This window comes from Bactrocera oleae, chromosome 3, assembly GCF_042242935.1.
Source record: "Bactrocera oleae isolate idBacOlea1 chromosome 3, idBacOlea1, whole genome shotgun sequence".
Lineage (NCBI taxonomy): Eukaryota > Metazoa > Arthropoda > Insecta > Diptera > Tephritidae > Bactrocera > Bactrocera oleae.
Window position 1 is genome coordinate 32,027,358 of NC_091537.1, and position 22,221 is coordinate 32,049,578.

The window sequence follows — 22,221 nt, forward strand, 5'->3', positions numbered from 1 at the left end:
TGTAGAGATATGCTGAAGCAATTCAAACCTTATCTCAAATACGCATATTTCCAGAAAGATAATTTATACTGAAGTGCTGACTAACCTTAATTTCTTCAAGGGCTTTGATTGGTTAAGTCCTTGATATTTAGAGGAAGTGACATCAAAGCTATATAAAGAAAGATGAACAAAAAATTTTTTCATTAAATTGTAAAATTGTAGTTAATATTTCTTTAAAAAAAATAGTTGGGCAGTTCACAAGCTTTTTCTAAGTCTCTAAAATACGACGCTTGTGACCACCCCTTAACTATTGTATGTCATATTGTGTAAAATTGCTTCAATTTATTGACGAATACACAAAAATTGTTGCAAGGGTACAAACACGTCCAAAATCAAAGAGCAAAATTGTTACAACTTACATAATAGCGTCCGATGGTTGTCGTCAGTGTTGTATTTATGAAGCGTGTTTACAGTCAATGTTGTGCTTATGTGGCGTTAAAGCAGTGTTTGAGTGATTATTTTTATAAAAATTCATCAACTCATTTTCATTTGTATAATGTACATCTGCACATACATATGTACACACGATTATGATTCGCTGAATCTGTAGCACACTTCCAGGATTTGTTAACAGAAACATCGAACAAAATACCACATTGATTGTTTGTGTTTGCTTTTCGCCAACAGCGTTTACGAATATTACAGAAAACAAAGTCATTCAACATCAACCTCGAATTACACATGAAAGAATAAAAGCTCAATCACAAAAGATTTGTTATCAAAACAAGTAAGGAAGAGCTAAGTTCGAGTGCAACCGAACATTTCAAGAGTATGTATATGTTTTTCTCCTAACGGTGCATTGGACGAAAAACACGTTGACTCAATTTAATTACAATAAGATAACTCACATATTGGTCGATATATGGGGTATAAAGTCAGCCGAAAGTTAGAAAATCTTTCTATTTTGTAGATTATGGCTATAACCAAGTTTTGACGTACACACATATTAGGTAAAGTAAAAGTTCGTTCGTAGTAGAGGGCCGAATTTAGCGTTTGGCCATAGGGGAGCAGCTCGTAGTAGATGATTTCTTGCCAATCCCACCAAACACACAGCAAAACCTTCCTGGCCGTCAATCCGGTCTTGGCCACCGTCTGGGCCGCTTTCCCGAGCTTTGACCACGACCGTTTGCGCTCAGTCGTAAGTGACCCATTTTTCATCGCCAGTCACAATCCGCTTTAGAAACGGGTCGATTTTTTTGCGATTCAGCAGTGATTTGCAGATGGAAATTCGGTCCATCATGTTTTTTTGCGTTAGTTCGTGTGGCACCCAAACATTGAGCTTCTTTTTGAACCAAACGGTTTTCTGGCTTATCTTTAGTTCCTCAGAAATTAAATAAGTGCTCACGTGACGGTCTGTTTCCACTATTTCCATGATTTTATCGCAATTTTCGACGACGGGAGGCCCGACGCGTGGTGCATCTTTGACATCGAAATTACCGGAACGGAACCTAGCAAACTACTTTTGTTGTCCTGGAGCTCGGATGGGAGGTTTTAATGCTCCCACCTTATAGTCCGAACCTGGCACCAAGTGATTACCATCTTTTCTGGTCCATGGCGAACGCGCTTAATGGTGAGAAGTTGGCCTCAAGAGAGGCCTGTGAAAATTGGCACTCCGAGTTTTTTGGTAATAGGGACGCAGTCTTCTACGAGAGGGGTATAATGAAGTTGGCATCTCGTTGGCATCAAGTTTACGAACAAAACGGCGCATATTTGACTTAAATCGCATAAATGTACACAAAGTTATCATCTTTTGAAAATCAATAAAAAACCGAACGAACTTTTTACTTTACCTAATATCTCCCCAATGCCTGATATTGTCGGTACACAATCAGCCATAGGCTCTGGGGTTCACATTTCCGGTCTCTGGGGGCTTGAATATTTATTATCCGATTTTGACAATGTTAACCATAAATACAATATTAGTGCAAATTTGTATTCCGATATATTAATTTGTGCTTGATTTGTCTACTGGAAAGTGAAAATATCAGAAGGAATTTAATGTTGTACAATTTGGGAGGTAGGCGTGGTTTTAATCGGATTTCGTTTATTTTCGCACTGTATGGGGAATGTCAACCAAGTCCTAGGTACCAAATTTGGTTGAAATTATTGGTGATGGTCCGGAGGCATGTGATTTCAGTTATTGATTTATCGATTACATTTAAGCTATTAGGATCTACTCCTACTTTTTAAAAAGGTTCAAACCACAGGTGCCCCTTATTATTGAGATTTGTTCTATTAAATTATAGTTTTGTATTTTAAAATTTTTCGAATAATGGCGCTTTGTGAGCGTGGCAAGGGTTCGATTGTGGCTATGAACTTGTTCTCACTTTTCTGCCCAGTAGCACGTGTACCAAGTGCCATTACGATATCTCTATTTTTACTCAAGTTACAGCTACGGGCAGACAGTCACTCGAAATTCAACTCGTCTCATCGTCCTGATCATTTATATACATATGTATATATAACTTCATACTTATTTGTTTAGCTTTATGTGATACAAACAACCGTTCGGAGAACAAAAGTAATTAACTCTGTAGCAACACGTTGCAAGATTATAAAAACAAGTAAGAAATAGCTATGCTCGGTTGCAGCTAAGCATTATACTTGTATACTCTCTCAATTTCTAAGAATCAACATCAGCAAGTGGGTGAACTTCTGAACCGAATGCCCTTTCAGTATTGTATGTGCCTATTTAAACTCAACCTTGTAAAACATATTGTATGATTTACTTAATGTTAAAAAGTAAGTTTGATAAATGAAATGTTTAGTTCAAAATTTGGTCTAGACGATTTTAATCAACTAAAACTAATCGAGATAAAGTTATACATATATAAATGATCAGTATGACGAGACGTGTTGAATTTCGATTCACTAGCTAACTACTTCTCTACTTGTTATTTTGGGGATTTACTATGAAATACTGTTCTCTTTAGTAAAGTCGATAAAAATCTCTTATCATTTACAATTAAATCATAAATCTTTAGTAAAATTATGGGTTAAACCAACGGACAGCAGTTTTGCAATGTGTATTACTTACTCTCTATCCTTATTGGTTGCTGCGTTCTCACGCAGGTCGTACAAATCTTGCGAGAATAGCTGTTATGTTTTCCCAAATTGCAATGACGCAGCAAATAAATTGAAGTAGTTGATGAAGGACAAAATACAAATGGCAATGACGACGGATCAATAGTTCATGTCAGCAAAAATAAGGACAAGTGGAAGAAAAAACTGTGTAATTAGTTGAAAGCAGCTGGGAAACATTATAAGCTTATTAGTGTCAGTATAAGTGCAAATATATATACGTTGCTACTTTGCACTGTTTAAAGATTTACAAAGCATACTTAATTTACGTTTATTACTTTAACTTACCTCTCCATTTTCTGGAGGGTCACCATTGCCGAATGTGGAAGCAACTACTAGAAGGAGAGACTCGTACCCGATTTTGGAAATATCATAGTCTGACATGCAGTAGATCTAAAATAAAATTAAAGCAACAAAGGATAAATAAATTAATTAATATATCAGGATAAGATCGAGATTATTTTAAAACTGCATGTCGATTAAGTCTTAACTGTACTGCGTACTATAAGAAAATTCTCTCTCCAACATTCTTTCTAAGAAGCGTTTCAATTACAGAAATTTGCCTGGGGAATTACTGCAGTTTGTCGAAGTCCGAACATTGGTGAATCTAGGTCATGCGGTCATCATCCATCATCCATTTATCATTATCATGATTTTTAGTCACTTTCTAACTTAGTGTGTGTGTGTGTGAAGTAATGTTTGTTCGTTGTCGTCGGATGTGTGAACCACCTCGTGTATCAACAAATACTCTCATCAATTATGTTCAAACCGAAAGACACATTTTCATCCTAATGGTAGGATGTTTTTCGTTCACTTTTGCCGCTAGAACAATAACAACAGTAAAGCAATCACACAGTCACATACACCCGCCAAACTAACCAGTTCGTTTCAACTTATCGATCTGAGCCAAATCTCTATTAAATTGGTTATTTATACAAGTCGTTAAAGCTGTGGAAGCACACAAATGCACATAATCACTTGTTTAGATCGCAGTTAGGGAATGCGACGAAGACATTTCTTACATATGTATGCATTTAGACTCTAAATGAGAATATATGTGTTCATTGGAAATGGTTTTGGCAGAATTGAAAGTTCAGGACAGGTAATACGCATAAAGGAAATATTTACACATAACGGTTTGTGTGTATCATTATCAGATTCAGTTCGTTTAGTGACAGTTGATGAAAAATATCTTTACACATAAAAATTCTTAGAAGAATCGATATTTATTAAAATTGGGTAGCTTTCGTAGAGGTGTGGTTTCCTCTATTGCTATAACCTACTTTATTTTCAATTCTTAAACATACATACATATATTGTATGTAAATATGTATCAACTTACTTGTGTATTGAAGGCGTGTCCCAGCAACTCAGATAATTGTTTAGCATATTGTTCAGATTTGCCGGTCTCAGTGGCATACAAGACGGTGGCTTTAATTCGTCTGGCCAAAGCACGCGTGTATATAATGGATGTGAAGATAACGGCTCTGAAATTATAATACATAAGATATGCAAAACATTCTTTTTGATTTTAATTTAATTGCAATTTAAATTGAGTGTTTTACCAAGTGTTATAAATAATTTGGAAGTTTATAAACTTCTTAAAAAATATTATTATGTACTTTCGAAATGCGAATTCAGAAGCAATACAGATATAAACTTTAACTTTCCAGTCTTTGGTAATTTTTTCAAAACATAAAGGCGTGCTCCAATATTATAAAAAAGCAGTTCTGTCAAATACCATAATAAAGACTTTTTTAGCAATTTCAAAAATACTTGTTCTTCCTTCGTTCATACTCTTATGAAAATCTTTCTTTTTGTCTTATAGGCATTAGTCATTAAGTATATTATAACAATAATATTTTAAAACAGATTCAAACAGCTCCGTAATCCATTTAAGGCTAATCTTCATAAAGCAGACGATCAAAAAATAACATGCTGAAATATGCTTTTCAATGCAATTCTTCAGGAAGAAGTGTTTACATTGGACGCCGGAAAATTTTGCGCTACAACAGGTAAGCTTCATTTTCATAATTATTTCAATGAAAATAATTTCCTTTAATATCTCTATAGATGAAATTCCAAGGCGAAACGTTCATAAAGTTTGACATACTGATTTGTGTTTTCTTTTTATAGCTAAAACTTTTAATATTGCAAATAAATTACAAATTTGGGAGAGTTAATTAGATATTGATATCAACACTATTTAGAATAAAATAACGTATTTTTAAGTAACACAACGGAGCGGCGTTCTCCATGTTAGGATCGACCTCATAACCTAAATTAACCTAACCTAACGTATTTAAATAACTATTAAATTTTCTAGATCATATTATGTAGCATCCTAAAGAAAGAACGTTTCATCCAAGTGGAAGATACTTATATGTACATATATTACAGGAAAAAATGATTTTGTGATAGCTGTTACCACAATCGTTTAAGTTGGCTCCCCTGTTATACAGCCAGGTCAGGAAGTTGTCGTTTATCCTGTGAAATATAAAGCAATTTCTAATGGTCTTCCGACCGTAAAAAAAGGAGTCTTGAATTTTTTTTAATGCTATATATATATATAATAAAGTTAGTGTTAAAATATAAATACTTTTCCCGAAAATTGTCTTATATTGCATTCATCTAACACACTGTAAACAGATTCCGTAACTCATGTATGTCATACTGTTAACATAACCATAACATATGTATACCTTATATTTATTATATTAGTGCCGTTTCACACAGGGACTCAAAAGAGTCTCATACCAGTTTATTGTGGGCGAGGGGACGACGAGGAAAGACGAAGGGACCGTGCCACTCGTGTTCGGGTGGCACGCTTTGTGTTCTTGTTCGTAACAGCTCGTTGCTACCCTTTTCAGCATTCCTTTTCACTTTCAAATTTTTGAATGGTTGCAAGAGCGCTCGGTTTCAAATGAATTCGATCGCAAATTTGAGTTCTGTTATCTATTTTTGTATGTAATATGCAAATACGTATGCATAGAATAATAGAAATATTATGACAAATTGTAAATAAGGAGAAAATTAAGATATAGATTTTGGAGTAAAGAAATTATGAATTTTTAATACGGAGTAAAGAAATTATGAGTTTTTAATACTTAAAGATTAGGAAATTCCTATTATAAATTTGGCCTTGAAAATATTAGTAGCGGATATTCAATACATTCTTGTGGATTAGGGAATTCCCGTCTTTAGTATTTCTTTGAAACTATTTAGCGGATAGGTACTTGTAATATGCATATTGTTCTACCATATTCATGGTAATTCATTGCAAGCAAAATGTGTGACCATCATCTCAACATACAAATGAAATACGCAGCACGCAGTGTTGCGCAGTCGAACCGCACAAATATTTACGAAAATTTTGTGAAAAGGAATGCAGAAAAACTAGACTCGAGTTGCTGGACTCTTTTTGACCGTGTGAATGCCCAGAGCGACACCAAAAGAAAATTTGAAAAACATCAGACTCTTTTGAATCCCTGTGTGAAACGGCACTTAGAAGTCGCATAGGAAGTGCCAACATGCGATAATTGTAATTGGATAGAGTGAGAAAGCGTGAACAGTAACAAGTAATTTACATGTTTGCTAACATATACCCGTCTTGCAACGTACGTATTCATTCAAATATTTTAAAATAATATGATGTTACTAATATATGTGTTTGTATAACTTAATTATTTATTTTTGGATACAGTTGTATATACAATATAATATATGCTTTAATTTTTAAGTTTCTTACCTATCTTAGTACCCACTTCATTTATTGAACCTTCTAAATTTTATGTTTCAAAATAATTACGCTTACCTTGCAATTTGCTTAAAGTTGAATTTGCGCCTAGGCTTGATTTCGCCGCGTTCTTTCTCCCACACATGCACCCTCCAAGCGGGATGTTGATAATCAAATGAAGGCCTCAAATAGTACAGTGCAAATTCTTGATGATAAACTGGAGTTACAGAACTAGATAGTGGTGGAACAATCCAAATCCAATCAGCTGGACACCCGTTGCTAAAATAAAGTTTTGGAAATTTATGTTTTACGTTTAATAGTAGTAAATGTAATATATTAACATTCAATAAAATATTATATTATTGTTGAAGTTTGCTTTAAAATTTAACTACCATAAATTAATGTTTGCGTTGCGTGTCAGCTACAATATAAGAAGCCACATAATTCAAAAATATATGCTAGTAGTAAAAATGTTTGCAAACAATAAATACTATCAGATTTTTAAAAATGTATGAAGAAATTTAATTTTCATATTCACCAATTGCTCTTGTTCTTACCGTGTTTTTGATTCAGTTTCGAAATGTTTCATGAAATTCTCACTAGCCGTGTGGTGATCCAAAATTGTAATATTGCGAGTTTGGAATGAGTGCAAGACAGCCAAATTAACTTCAACCAGAGCTTTATCTTTCCACAAGGAAGAAGTTGTGTGTGTATCAAGTTTCATTTTTTTCGCAACGGTCTGGAGAGTAAGTAGGTTTAAAAATAAGTAAAACCTAACATTTTATATATTAGAAGATTTTTATGAGTTTTTTTCCATAAATGAAAATATAGTGTTCAGTTTTTACATGAAATATTTATGGTTTATTCCGATTACTAACCTCCAATACGTTGCGTCGATTTGTATCACACAAATTGCGGCAACCGATTTCAGTGGACATGTACCAACCGCTGAATGCAGCGGCGGTGAATTGAATGCCGCCCACATCAAACATCATGGATGAGACAGCTGGGAGAGCGTACCAGCGCAAATCCAGTTCAGTGAACCACTCGTACCTACAAAGGAAGGGAGAAGACGTTAATAATGATATTTTTTAAATACTAAATACTGATATAGTCATTCAAATATTTTAAAAAATATATTGTAATTGCTGTGAATTTTTAAAAATATCTCTACTTGCGAGTGAACATCAACAAATCAAACAAATATTATAATACTCAATACACTTATTAACACTATATACTAGGGGACGATTACTTTTTTTTTTGTTTTCTTACAAGTACAAATTAAGTTATTTTCATTATTATTATTTTTTTTATATTGAACAAATAAAGTTAATTTTCATTATTATCATATTGTACCAAAACCCTTAAAACATTTTTGTTAACCACATTTTGGTATACCTTAACTCAATATTCGGCTTAAACTGGGACTATTTATTTTGGTATTTTGATTTCTTCTATATAAAACATTTGACTGAATGTATTTCGATACTTATATACTCACTTTGGATGCGAAAAGGGCACTTCTAATATTAAATCAGCTGGGTATTCGAATAATTCCGGGTCTTCTCCATTGGCGGAAACTACTAATGGCAGAATATCCCATTCAGTGCCTTTGCTTTTCCAACCCATTTTCAAGCATACCTAGAAAGAAAACACAAGGTGTGAAAACTTAGAATCAGGATTGCGAGTTTTTTAATTCAAAACTTTAGGATAAAATATTCGATTTTTAATTAATAATCCCATATTGGTTATTTAAGATGTTGAAAATTTAAAATTTTTACTATTAAATTAAAAATAAAATCCAAGATGTACTGGTTAAAAATTAAAAATTTAAACATTAAATTATAATAAAAATGGAAAAGTTGATTTTTAATCCAATAAGTATTGCAATAAAAATTGAAAATTGACAATTTTATGTTTTAATGTAATAGTAAGAATTAAATTAATAATCTTGGATTAAAAACTGATAAAATATATCGGTTGAAGGTATAAGTTTGCCGACCACTGCTCTAGAGTGTTGAGGATGATGGTTCTGTGTGAGCTTTAGTTCAACGCGATAAATTTAAATTCTTAATCAATTTCCTTTTTTAATTTTTAATTATAAACTTGGGATTAAATAGTAATAAGAAATAATAATTAAAATGTTAAGTCAATTGTTTTTTAATACAATATTTGCAACCCTGATTAGAATACATATGAACTTGTTTACATGATTTTTCTTTAAATATTATATTTCGAGCCAGAAATCAGATATCTCAGCTATAGCTAAATATCGCTTATTAGCGGCAATGAATACTAAACAACAAGGGTAAGTTCTAATAGCATTTACTACTATAATAGTTATACCATAAGTTTATACCTACAATACTAATATATACAATACAACAAGTTTTTCCTTGAATTCAATATTTGTCTATTCCGCAATAAAATTTCAATCGTTTACTACTTCCAAATTGTCCAAACTCAACACTGTGAAGGCTTTTCATTTATATCAGTAATTTTTTAGATTTAAACTAAGCATGATTTTCATGTTCTTCGATCCGCTCAATACTTATCTGAAGTTTATTCAGACCACTAGCCATTAAAAGTCTATGTAAATACCAAAAAACCCAATACTGGGATTCCGTGTCCCTGCATCGTAAAACACTTATTACTTGTGCCTGTAACCAGGGCACCTCCACGTGGTGACTGCGGGCAACAGGACCGTCTGCCAAAGTTCCTGGGTTAACGGCTTGTATGCCATCATGGCATTTAAGTAAGAAATCGATTCTGAGCTCGAAAAATTCCCAGACATTTTTCAATTACCAAAACCCCCAATTTTCGTGTTTTTTTTCGATTTTTTACAGTTTTCTCTAAATTCTAGGGTGTGAGGGATTACATAGGAATATATGTGTCGCGTCCCAAGTACAGGAATTTTTTTTTGGTGCCGGCACAATGTCAATCGTTCTATCGCCAGTTTAAATTGGGAGAACTCGTGTTTTTCACACGACCAATTGTATGTGGCTTGCTCCTGAGTCGGCTCCTTTAACAACTTATGCGTTTATACTCCAAATGAAAAAACGAAAAGTATAGTCTAACCCACTGGCCTTAAGATGAGTTTTAACGAACTAATGAGTCTGCTGTGTGAAATGGTCATCGCTCATATTGTATATATTTAAAATGACCAGCTTTTTGTTCTATTAATTTAATTTATCTTTGCTTTTTTTATCCATAAATTGAAACAAAAGATCTATCATTCATTTACATCTGATGAAATTATTTTAACTGGCTTTAAATAACTATCAAAGCACTTTATCCTATTTATATCGTTTACATTTACCGCGTACTATTATATTATTTTTTTAATTCTTTAAAAAAAAAAAATAATTACATTTATATTTTATTGTCCCGATGCCCGATACGCTTTTGCATCAATGATAAGAATGATATTCTATTTATTAACATGTATATGGGTGTAGGTAATAATCTTCACTCGCTCATAGAGAGAATAGAAGAAAATGAATATGAAAATAATGGATGAATAATTTAATATATTTAAGAGATGAATTAAACATTTAATGTTGTAATTTTGTTGGTTAAGAAAAATAAAGCAAAATCTATTTATATATATTTATAGCATCATTAACTTACATCAGTGAATTCAGCATTCATGGGGTCACCAACAACCGAGCCGTCGCTTTGTTTGTAACCAGCATAGGAAATAAGTTGGCTATTCCAAATGCGATAATCGTGGATACCGTCCGTACGTTGAGGGAAAATCGTAATTGCAGAACTGCGATCAAAATTAAATAATAATAATTTATTTTAAAATCACAATAACATTTAAGAAACATTATAAAAGTTCAGTAATTCTCTAAAACATAACATACTAACTAAAAACTAAACCAAAATAAATTATTTAATTTACAAATAATAGTAATAATAGTAAATCTGAATAGCATATCAAACACTCACAGATTACTTGGTTCAGCCCTATTTTATTTTATTATATTTCAGTTATCGTTTCTTGAACTTTCTATATGCCAATTCCTCCCCTGTGTAAATGTAATAATTTTATAGGGAAAAAACGAAAGTAAGAAAAAGATATCCCCAAAAACAATGTCATTCGAAAGTTGCCGTTAACGGCTAACGATTGAACTGATGTGTGTGTGTGTCTTCTAAGAGGTGCAAATATTAGTATGAATCAAATTAACTTACATGATATAATATAAAGACTTAAAAATCAAAGACAAAAGTTGACTTACGACAGAGACATTTCATACCCTAGCAACTAGAAAGGATCAAAGCAGGCTAAATAGCTTCATGAATTGGCATTAAAAAATGAAGCGAAAGGGTTCAACTCCATTGTTGAACAAAATCGTGAAGAGATCAAATTCTTTATTTTGAAGGTCATAGACTCACTGTTACTATATCCTACTACCCGTCAGCGAAAATTTTACTTAAATCTTCCTCAAATGAGATATGTGTGATATAAACCGAAGAGGGTAAATTTAATATATTGAGTTGATGTCAAAAACATTAACCAAATAATCGAAATTCATTATGAATAATTATGCTACAATGTTAGCACTCACGAAAGACATGTTATTTCCCTTTTTTCATAAAACGCTCTTTTTAGGTTTAAATTAAAAATGTTTAGTTTTTTTTATTAAATGTTATTTTTCACACCCTTTGAACTAAAAGTTAATACCAAGATTTTAAAGAGGTCGGTAGCGGAGATAGCGATTACACGGTGACGTTGCGCAAAAGAGATCGGAATTATTTCGAATGTGCTGAATTGAAGATCCAATCCCTCTTTTATTGTTGATTGAGTGGGGTGTCATCGTGTATGGTGGCAACTTCTGTGGTGACATCGTGTGCAGTGTGGTCGTGTATGTTGTGAGTGCGAGTTGTCTTCCAAGGTGTGGTGTGTTGTATTAGGGTGTGTCATTATTTACCCTGATCAAGCGGTGTAGTTGGAAGGGGAGTTTATAGTCATTTAAACATCCTGGGCCCCCTAGGCGAATATTTTGCTTGTAATACAGATATGCTGTAAATGTCCCAGGTATCACGGCGTACTGCAGTTGGAGTAGCCGAGGGCGCGGTATGCATGATAAGACAGTAATTGTATATCCATATTTATCTGTAGGTATAACATAGGTGAATTTGGTTTTATATCAAATTTTGTATTTTTATGCTGGTACTAGTGCTTAGATAAGATAAGCAGCTTTATTGTGCGTAAGGGGGTCATATTGATATACCCTTAATATGAGTTTTCTGGCTTGACGACTTATTATTATGTGATACTTCTAGATACATTATATTTATTGGCGGTTATTTATTATTTCTGTATTATACTTATAGGATAGCGACTCCACGCCTGGCTCATATGGCCAGAATGGGTGCTCCTTTCAAACTTTTGAAGAGGGACCTTGCGAGAGTAAGATTTATGATTTTCTCCCACTTTTTGCAGTGAGATTTACAACTTTTACAAGTGGTTCCCATAAACTACCCGTTTGATGAGCGCTTAGATAGTTGCGATAAGTGCGACCTTTGCTTTTTGTAAGTCTGGGTGCGTCGGTGTATCACATTGTAAATATGGTGATCCCTTAACTTTATTTTTGAAGTTTTATACATTATGAAAATGTTGTCAACTATCAGGCACTATAGTAAGAGATGTGTCGATTTTTCGACTTTCTTAGGACAATTTTGTTATATGTTATGTTAAGTGCGATTTTGGCAAGTAGTAGCACCCCACATAACTCAAGATTTTTGAAGCAGGATTTTTGTATCATTATTAGCAGAAGCCATCCTGCGGGGTCGAAAAAATACATATTTGTGTTTTTAAACCTGATCTTGTCAGAAGGGACTCTGACTTGGTTTTTTCTGCTAATTCGTGAAGTGTTGGAACATTGGGAATTTAGTGGTAGTCGTATGACGTACCGGCCAGTAATGATCGAGTAGTTGTGGCTTTGTGGAAGTCTTCACAATACTGATCTTTTGGGGTTGTAATTGATATGAGGAAGCATTTTTCTTCCTTAATTGTGAATTAAGGTATTCTTTTGAATTTTCGTCAACTTGAGTTGTTGATGTGGAAACTGGTTCAGTAACTAGTCCACTTAGAATCCAACCGAATATAGTATTTTGGGCGGTTGGTTTTTTCTGCTAATTCGTGAAGTGTTGGAACATTGGGAATTTAGTGGTAGTCGTATGACGTACCGGCCAATAATGATCGAGTAGTTGTGGCTTTGTGGAAGTCTTCACAATACTGATCTTTTGGGGTTGTAATTGATATGAGGAAGCATTTTTCTTCCTTAATTGTGAATTAAGGTATTCTTTTGAATTTTGGTCAACTTGAGTTGTTGATGTGGAAACTGGTTCAGTAACTAGTCCACTTAGAATCCAACCGAATATAGTATTTTGGGCTAGAAGGGTCGTTGGAATTTTTTTAAAGCCTTCAAGTATTATTTGCGGTATAAGGTCGCTGCCTCCTATTATATCTATTTGAGCGGGGGTATTGCAGTTGGGATCTGCTAGCTTCAGGTGTGAAACCTTTTGCCAATGCTTGCTATTTGTATGATAGCTTGGAAGCATATTTGTTAGCTGCGGTAAGACTATAGCTTCTGCTTTAATTCTCTTATCCACTTGCGGGGAAAATATGGTAATGGGGCAGATTTTATTAGAGTTTTGAAATACTCTTCCGCCTATTCCTGTAATTTCAAAGTTGGCTTGTTTTGTTGGCAGTTGTAGCCTATTTTGTGCCCTAGACGCTATGAAAGATCGTTGTGATCCTTGGTCTATTAGGGCTCTAAGTTTGTAGAGTTCTCCTCGATGTTCGATGGAGATGACTGCTGTGGGTAGTAATACCCTATTTTGTATTTCGCTGTGTAGCGTTTGAGTGTTTTGTGCCTTTGAGCACCATGGTGTCATTTGACAATTTTCGGTATTGTGGTTTTCGGGATTTGTAGTTGAAACTAAACCCGAAGTTCTTTTTATACTAATATATGCGCTCTTTTGGGGTGAGCTGGGAAATGTGCTGTAGTGTAGCATTATAGTTCGCATGACGTATGATTGTTCTGTTCGGAAGTGAACGATTGCGTTTTGTACAAGCTTCTGTTTAATTTGTTTTTGCTACTAGCTTGGGGTCTATTGAAGCTTCTTTTTAGGTCGTGTTGTACAATTTTGGTTTTAATTAGCTTTTTGTCTACCCTTTCAGCGATTTCGTACTGGGTAGTTAGAAAGTCTTTCATTTGTTGCCACGTGGGGCATTTCTTTCGTGATGAGAGCGATTGTTCCCATAAAAGTAACGATTTTTCTGGTAATGCGGCAGTGCCTATGTTTACCAGTATAGGGTCCCAGCTGTCTGTGGGAATATTTTATGTCGATAAAACCGACAAACAGTTTGAAACAGTGGATTGTAGTCTTATAAACTCTTCACTGGTTTCTTTTTGAATCTTAGGCAAGTTTCTTAGTGCCGTTACTTGGTTATCGACCAATATTCTTTCATTTTCATATCTGGATTTTACAGCTTCCCAAGTCAAATTGAAATTGTCGTCATTTAGTGCGAACTGTTTGACTATGACGCCTGCTTGACCTTTTGTTTTGTATCGGAGGTGATACAATTTTTGTGCTTTTGATAATTTTGGATGATTGATATATACGGCAGTGAACATGTCCCGGAAGGACGGCCATTCTTCATAACCTCCATAAAATATTTCCGTGTCACATGCGGGCACCTCGAGATGGATGGCTGAACTTGCCTCTTGACTTTGAATTTGTGGCAGCTCTACTCTCGGATGTGGAGTAGGTGCCATCGCTTTTATTAGCTTTAATTGATCAGAAATCATAGGTTTTGTTTCTTCGTACTAGTCTAAGCAGTTTTCGTATAGTGCGTAAGGCGATGATTTAAAATCGTGTGGTAGATCTGAATAGTCATAATCTACTATGGCGTCATGAGCCGTTTGGAGACGAGTCCAAAAATTGTCAATATTTTGTTTTTTTATTTCCAATAATGATTCAGAGATGTCTTGAAATTTGAGATGAAAATCGAGTGCAGTATCGTGTTAATCTGTCACTCTCAGAAATGAATTTGGTGGCACAAATATTTTTGCCTCTTATTTGCTTTATGGTAACCTGTCTTGCGCGTGTAGCTTCTGCAGGGGTAATTTGATTTTTATCGTCATTAACCATTTTTGTTATGTTATTTATTACTATATAGTGTAAACTGATTTAAACGCAGCAATGAATGATAATTAATACCGAATACTCTTTTACGTATATACGAGTTTTTTTCGGACGAGATAAATATTTAAATGCGAAATAAATTTTTTAATTTTTATTTCATTTTAAATATTTTGTTGTGAGTGTAATTTAAATTTTCTTAATTTAATTATTAAGAATCACACTTTTAATTTAACAATACTTTTATGTCCTTATGTTGATGTATTTAGGTACACCCTAATACACAGACTTGTGTGTACATATGTATATATTTATGTGCTCGTGAAATTGAGAGCTCGTTGAAGAGATCAATACACTTTGTACATAAGTATGCACGAATTGTTTGTGCGTATGTAATATTTTTATTTTTTAGGAAAATTGAGAGCTCGTTGTAGAGATCAATGTGCTTTTACTTTTTTGTACGCAATCCTGCTTGTTTGTTACAAGGGGTATTGCGGGATGCATGCCAATTGTGGACTTTGAAAATATGTACATTTATAATTGTTATGTTTTAATATGTATATATATTTAAATATTATTTTTGTTTGTGTGTAATTGAGAGCTCGATAGAGAGATCAATGCGTTTTTGTTTGGTTCTCTTTATTTGTCTTTTAATTTTTGTTATATGTTTGTGCCTTTGCTTACTTATTTTAGACAATCCTGCTTACTGTTTTTGTAAAAAATAAGGGGTATTGCCGGAAAATATTTGCATGTAAATACTTGAATTATGTGTTCGTTTTTTATGTTGGTGGAATATGTGTGTTTGAAAACAAAAAGGTAAGCTTATAGGCATACAATAATTATGTAGCCATGCATGTACATATATTATTTTTCGTTTGCGCTTTATTGTTATAATAACTTAAATTAACCGCATTTGTTTTTGGTAAATATATGTATTTATTATTGTGCACCGCACTTTTGGTTTTTGTCACAGCACTTCAAACTTTTCGATAAGTTATATATGTATGTTTATGTTTATTTTGTTTGGTTCGTATTTGGTCACCGCACTGTGTATATGTAACTAAATTTTTTATTTTTTTTTTAATGATTTTTCACTCCATAGTGCCTCTCACTATGGCTCGAAGGACAATGAATAATTATGCTACAATGTTAGTACTCACGAAAGACACGTTATTTCCCTCTTTTCATAAAACACTCTTTTTAGGTTTAAATTAAAAATGTTTATTTTTTATTTTTTTTATTAAATGTTATTTTTCACAACCTTTGAACTAAAAGTTAATACCAAGATTTTAAAGAGGTCGGTAGCGGAGATAGCGATTACACGGTGACTTTGCGCAAAAGAGATCGGAATTATTTCGAATGTGGTGAATTGAAGATCCAATCCCTCTTTTATGGTTGATTGTGTGGGGTGTCATCGTGTATGGTGGCAACTTCTGTGGTGACATCGTGTGCAGTGTGGTCGTGTATGTTGTGAGTGCGAGTTGTGTTCCAAGGTGTGGTGTGTTGTATTAGGATGTGTCATTATTTACCCTGATGAAGCGGTGTAGTTGGAAGGGGAGTTTATAGTCATTTAAACACATTATATTAGGAATATTAGGTTTAAACCAAGACTAATTCCATTTATATTGAGCGCCAAGCCATTAATATTATATAATAACTTTTAATAAAACGTGTCATTAAAATATCACACATTTTGATCAACTTAAACGATAAAATGTCAGGTGGAAAGTCGGAAATATTTATATAGGATGATTAAGCGCATAAAAATGGAATGGCATACATTTTTGACATTGTTCAGGTAAACTTGAGAACATATTTTCAAGAGATTTTATAAATATACATACATATATGGAGTAAAGTTAGCTGGATGTTTCAAAATCCTGAATATCAGTCAAGGCAAGTTTTCGGCCGATTTTAGCCATTTTAGACACAAAGATACACTGTTATTAAAAAAATACACGATAGTAATTTTACTAATATAACTCCCACATTTCTGATATATGTATGTGGTACAAAGTAGGCCTATTAAAATTATTCGAAGAACCGATTACTCGAATATCTGGTTTGTAACCGTTTCTATGAATATTAACCGAATAACACAAAAATTCGAATAATTGTATCATAATAGTTATTCGAATAATGTCGATTACCAAGAGCTCTGGTATAAAGTCAACTGGAGGGTCGAAAATCCTTACATTAGGTACATATATGAGGCTAAGAGAAGTATTGACCCGATATATTTATTTTATCCCCTTCAAAATAGTCACTATTAGAGGCGATACACATATGCCACCTTTTTTTCCAATCTTCCTAACACTTCTGGTAGGCCGCTTTAGGTATAGCTTTCAGTTCCTTCTTCGAATTCTCTTTTATGACTTCAATCGACTGAAAATGCTTTCCACGAAGCGGTAATTTGAGTTTAGGGAAAAGAAAAAAGTCACACGGTGCCATGTCGGCTGAATACGGTGCTTGCGGAACAATATTTACGTTGTTTTTGGTCAAATAATCGCGTACAAGACGAGACGTATGAGCTGGATTTTGGAACAAGTCGAGCAGACACACGTCTCATGCCCAAAACATCGTGAATAATGCTATGAGCGGATCCATTTGATATGTTGAGCTCACTAGCTATCTCTCTTTCAGTCACACGACGATTTTTCAACACAATTTTCTTTACTTTTTCGACGTTTTCTTCGTTTATTGACGTTGCTGGACGACGATTATGGCGCAAGTTCTCCAGCGATGTACGGCCGTCCTTGAATGACTTATACCAATCAAAAATACGTGCACGTGATAGGCAAGACTCCCCATATGCCTTCTGCAACATTTTCATTGCGTCCGTCGCACTTATTCCATTGGAATAACAAAATTTCAAACAAAAACTTTTTGCTCAACGTTAATTTCCATAGTAAAAATCGAAAAACACACTCGAGGTTGACTTGTTTATAGTGCCTTAAAAAAAACTATGTGACAGATCGCGCTCAAATTTGACATGTAAACATATTATATAACAGTCCTGCCAACCTAAGCAAAAAAAATTATGGCCATATGTCATGTCCTGGTCGAGTTATGGATAAAGTCTCGTTTTGCGTTGAGCAGAAGGTATCTCTCTCAGATATTTTGGCAAAAAGTCAGCCATACGCACAGGGGTCTACATATTTGGTATGCGGGGGCTTGAAGAGTTATGGTCCGATTTTAACAATTTTTAGACTCGAGATGATATACCCCAAATGCACTATTTGTGCAACGTTTCAATATGAATATATTAATTTTTGCTTGATTTGTGTACTGGTAAGTGAAATAATCATATGGAATTTAAAATTATGCTACATATGTATATGGTAAGTAGGCATGGTTGTAGTCCGATTGCATCCATTTTTACAATATCTTAGGACATCGGGATAGTGATATTTATTTAATAAAAATTGGTTGAGTAGGTCCGGAGATATGTGGTTTTACCTAATTGTGGGCGGGGCCACTCCCGCATTGAAACTTTTTCATTTCTTATTCTAATTATTCAATTTGATGGGACGTTTGATTACAGAAAAATCTCATCATTTGCCATCTCTCTACTGACTCATTCGAAAGTATTCGTTGGTGTAATCAAAGATCAATATTTATAAATAAAAAAAAATTAATTTTGTAATTGACCTCAATTAATAAAGCAGTAACCCAAAAGTGTGTTTAGCACAGGGTGATATAATAACCTAATGCATATGGCGCTACAAAACTGCTTTTCAAACGCAATTTGAAGGTTTTCACTGACTACACATATAAATTATCCGTCTTAAAAACATAGCGAAGATTGATTGACATATATTCCTGGAAATTTTGGAATAATAACATAAAACTATTTTCTTTATTCCTGGCTGTTGCTGGTATCGCACCCTTTATGTTTTTTGTATTTTCAATTTTACTATAATGCTAATTGCTAATGAGCATATTCAGAAAAATCTCTTAAAAATAGTATTTAAATTTGCTTATTATTTATTTTTTAGTTAGTATTCATATATTTCAATCGCTATTATTTTAATCGTTTCTATATCATGTGATAGTGAGTTGCTAGCTTGTATTTAAATTAAGCTCGTTATACTGACTGATTGCAAATGAGGTGGTTGGAAGTATATATATACATATAATTGTAGATTGTATTATTGTCCCAATATAATCCAATACAAGGTAAACATGAGTTTTGTTAGAGACAACATCCTACACACATAGTTTATAAAAAAAATTTGGCATTACAAATACATATTTTTATATGATATGTAAAATATTATTGCGTATATAAACGAATTAATGGCAACCACTTTTATGATTGAATACTTAAGCTTTTTATTTTAACACAATAATTTTACTTACCGAATATTACCTTTGTTTGTGCCGTATTTGATATGATTGCACAAGACCTCGAACATGCCCTTTGTAGTGGTCACATGACGACAATCAAATACCTATAAATGTATAAGAAAAAAAAAATGTACATTCATCTTTTGATTCATTTAAGAAATAAACTAAAGAATCTAATTGAATGAATCTTGGTAAAAAATTTTGTAAATAATTGTTTCTATAAATATACAAAATATATACTTTAAACGGATAATTATCAATTATAATCGAATGTTAGAATGAGAAGAGATACTTGTTAGCTACCCAATACAAATGTTAACATTGCAATATTTTAAAAATCCAACCAAAAAGTGTATTAAGTTGAACTTCAAAAATTGCTAAGTTTGAATAAGGGCAGTTTTCTAGGTATTTTTTTACTTAAAGTCTGTAAAGAGCAACCAGTAATGTGTTATGTTACTTGAGTTTTTCGGCAGTAAAGTTTATTTGTTTCCATTTCCACGTTAACCGGTTAGTAGTTTTAAATTTACTGATTACTGATTCTTTAACTCTAAATAGTTGTGGCATTTTACCTTCAATTTTGACCATTGAATGCGTCCAATACAACGGGAAGCATTACGCCAAGCCGCCTTCGCGCCAAAAGTTAATTCAGCTTCGGTCAATTGATATTCACCAGTTGCTTCAATACTCAACTGCACTTCCCTCCAGCGAGCCGCATGCCGCATACTAGATGCCCTGTAATAATGCAAATTTTATGGGAACATATATAATTTACATTGCAAACTTGAGTTATAGTGTTTAATGCTTTTAATGATTTAGCCATTGAATCTTAAAGTCGCATAGCTAATTTATAAGTTCAGTTGAAGTTTTAACAAAGATATAACATACTGAACATACACATGAAATATTGACCGACGCTTCAAAGTGTTACAAAATTTGTTAAACTTTGTTTAGGAAATCGGAAATTACCATATATATATGTAGAATATGAGATAGAAAGAAGATATAGAAGTTTAACATACAAACTTATTTTCTCCTTACTTAATAAAAAAGCTTTTAGAATAAACCAGACTCTTCCGCAGTTATCAACGGTATAGCACCATACATATGTAAATACAATTCAATATATTTGTACTTACTTTTTCATTGAAGTAAAATATTGCTCTAGCAAGTTTCTAGCTTGTTCGAGCACTTCTTCTTGAGGGCGTGGCTCTGACGAAACTGTGTAGAACACCATAACACTGCTCATACATGTCGATTTTGAGCATGATAAATTCTTTAGTAAATAAAAGGAAAAATTAATTACTATATTTTTCAAAAATTCTAGTTGTATTATTTAAATTAATTAATTAAAAAATATGTAAAGCTTAAACCACTTTTTTAGTAAAATTTTTACTATTATAATTATACTTAATATACCCTAAGTTTGCCACGAAGTTTGTAACAACAAGAAGTAAACGTCGAAGAACCTATAAAATATATACATAAATGATCAGCATGATGAGCTGAGTTGATTTAGCCATGTCCGTCTGTCTGTCCGTATATATATATATAATATATGCAAACTAGTCCCTTAGTTTTTAAGTTATCGATCTGAAATTTTACACCTGTCCTTTTTTCACTAAGAAGCTGCTGATTTGACGGAACGGCCGATATCGGACCACTATAACATATAGCGGCCACACAGACTGAACGAGCATAATCAAATGTTTGTATCAAAAAAGTCTTTAGAAAATTTTTGATTATCTTAACCACTTAGGTGACATTCAAGGTCAAACTTAAAATTACTTAGTTGACGTTTTTCTTGATTTAAAACATTTTGGTATTTTGATATTATTAAAAAATGTTTTATATTTTCACACTTCTATTTACCTTTTGTCCTTTCAAATGCAATTTGTCATATACTTCCGATTTGCCTTCAATATTCTTTAAACGAATTGGGCGTTGCATGTACGCAATCGGACAGCCATTTGATGTTGATGGACATGCGTCATTTTTCTTGTGTTCATTCAGCTCTTCGGTTAATTTTATATACTGATTGAGATGATTCAATTGCTTTAAATGAACGCTAATATCCTCCAAGCGGTTTGCCAGCACTTCTCCCTTATCGACTTGCGATTCGGCCAGTTGCAAAGCGAGTCCTTCATCAATAACCAAAGAGAGGTCATTCTGTTTACCCAAAGTTGTTAACGACATTTTCGATTGGTGCATATATTACAAAGGACTTTTGATTTGAGACAAGTTTTTAATCAGTTTTTACGGTTGGAACTTTGTGATTTCGGAATTTTTCAATTAATATCTTTTATATAAGAATATTTGAATTAATTTGCAGAAACGATCATTGAAGGCACTACACAATTACACGAGCTGGATAATTACCTTGTTTTTGTATTCGCGGAAGCACTGCTTCCTTAACTGTTCACTGTAAATTATTGACGATTCATTAATTGGCTTAATTTATTTTTAATTATAATTATTTTAACTTTGCGTTTAAATACAGGACTCCATCTGCAACTAGTAATAGTAATGCAATGTGCTTAATGCATCGGTTTTTGTGCAATATGTAATTAATATAAGTCCGTATTTGGCAAATGTTGTCTTATTTGGCGACCAGCACCGCACCGACTGTACTTAGGTTGCGCGAGCCGAGGGTTTATGTAAATTCTCACATCTTGCGAATTGTTTGTCTGCCTCTGCTAGCTGTTGATACCATGCGTCAAGGCTTAGCACAAAAACAACAATAACATAAAAACCGACAACAAAGATAAGACCGTGCTTCGGCTGAGTTCACTTTTTGATGTTTGAAATCACAACAAAATAGCTTCATAGTCATTCCTGTCACATGGTTAACAACA

General features: G+C 33.4%; 1 protein-coding gene across 4 annotated transcripts in view; it reads right to left on the reverse strand.

Annotated features, from left to right (window-relative positions):
- Positions 1–21,978, reverse strand: part of Nos (Nitric oxide synthase) — a 33,712-nt gene extending 11,734 nt beyond the window's left edge. For 2 of the 4 annotated variants that reach the window (XM_036378298.2, XM_036378143.2), the window contains exons 1-14: positions 21,746–21,978; positions 21,239–21,665; positions 20,506–20,642; positions 19,939–20,101; positions 19,382–19,473; positions 10,490–10,631; positions 8,361–8,500; positions 7,735–7,909; positions 7,414–7,595; positions 6,935–7,135; positions 4,463–4,607; positions 3,409–3,513; positions 3,077–3,135; positions 86–148 (exon numbers count right to left, since the gene is read on the reverse strand). In XM_036378298.2, the coding sequence (XP_036234191.2) occupies positions 86–148; positions 3,077–3,135; positions 3,409–3,513; positions 4,463–4,607; positions 6,935–7,135; positions 7,414–7,595; positions 7,735–7,909; positions 8,361–8,500; positions 10,490–10,631; positions 19,382–19,473; positions 19,939–20,101; positions 20,506–20,642; positions 21,239–21,577 (1,943 nt within the window). In that variant the 5' untranslated portion in view covers positions 21,578–21,665; positions 21,746–21,978. Of the gene's footprint in view, positions 1–85; positions 149–3,076; positions 3,136–3,408; positions 3,514–4,462; positions 4,608–6,934; positions 7,136–7,413; positions 7,596–7,734; positions 7,910–8,360; positions 8,501–10,489; positions 10,632–19,381; positions 19,474–19,938; positions 20,102–20,505; positions 20,643–21,238; positions 21,666–21,745 lie in introns of those variants that run through there. The other 2 variants (XM_014239934.3, XM_070106371.1) reach the window with 2 other exon arrangements.
- Between the last annotated feature and the right edge of the window lie 243 nt (positions 21,979–22,221).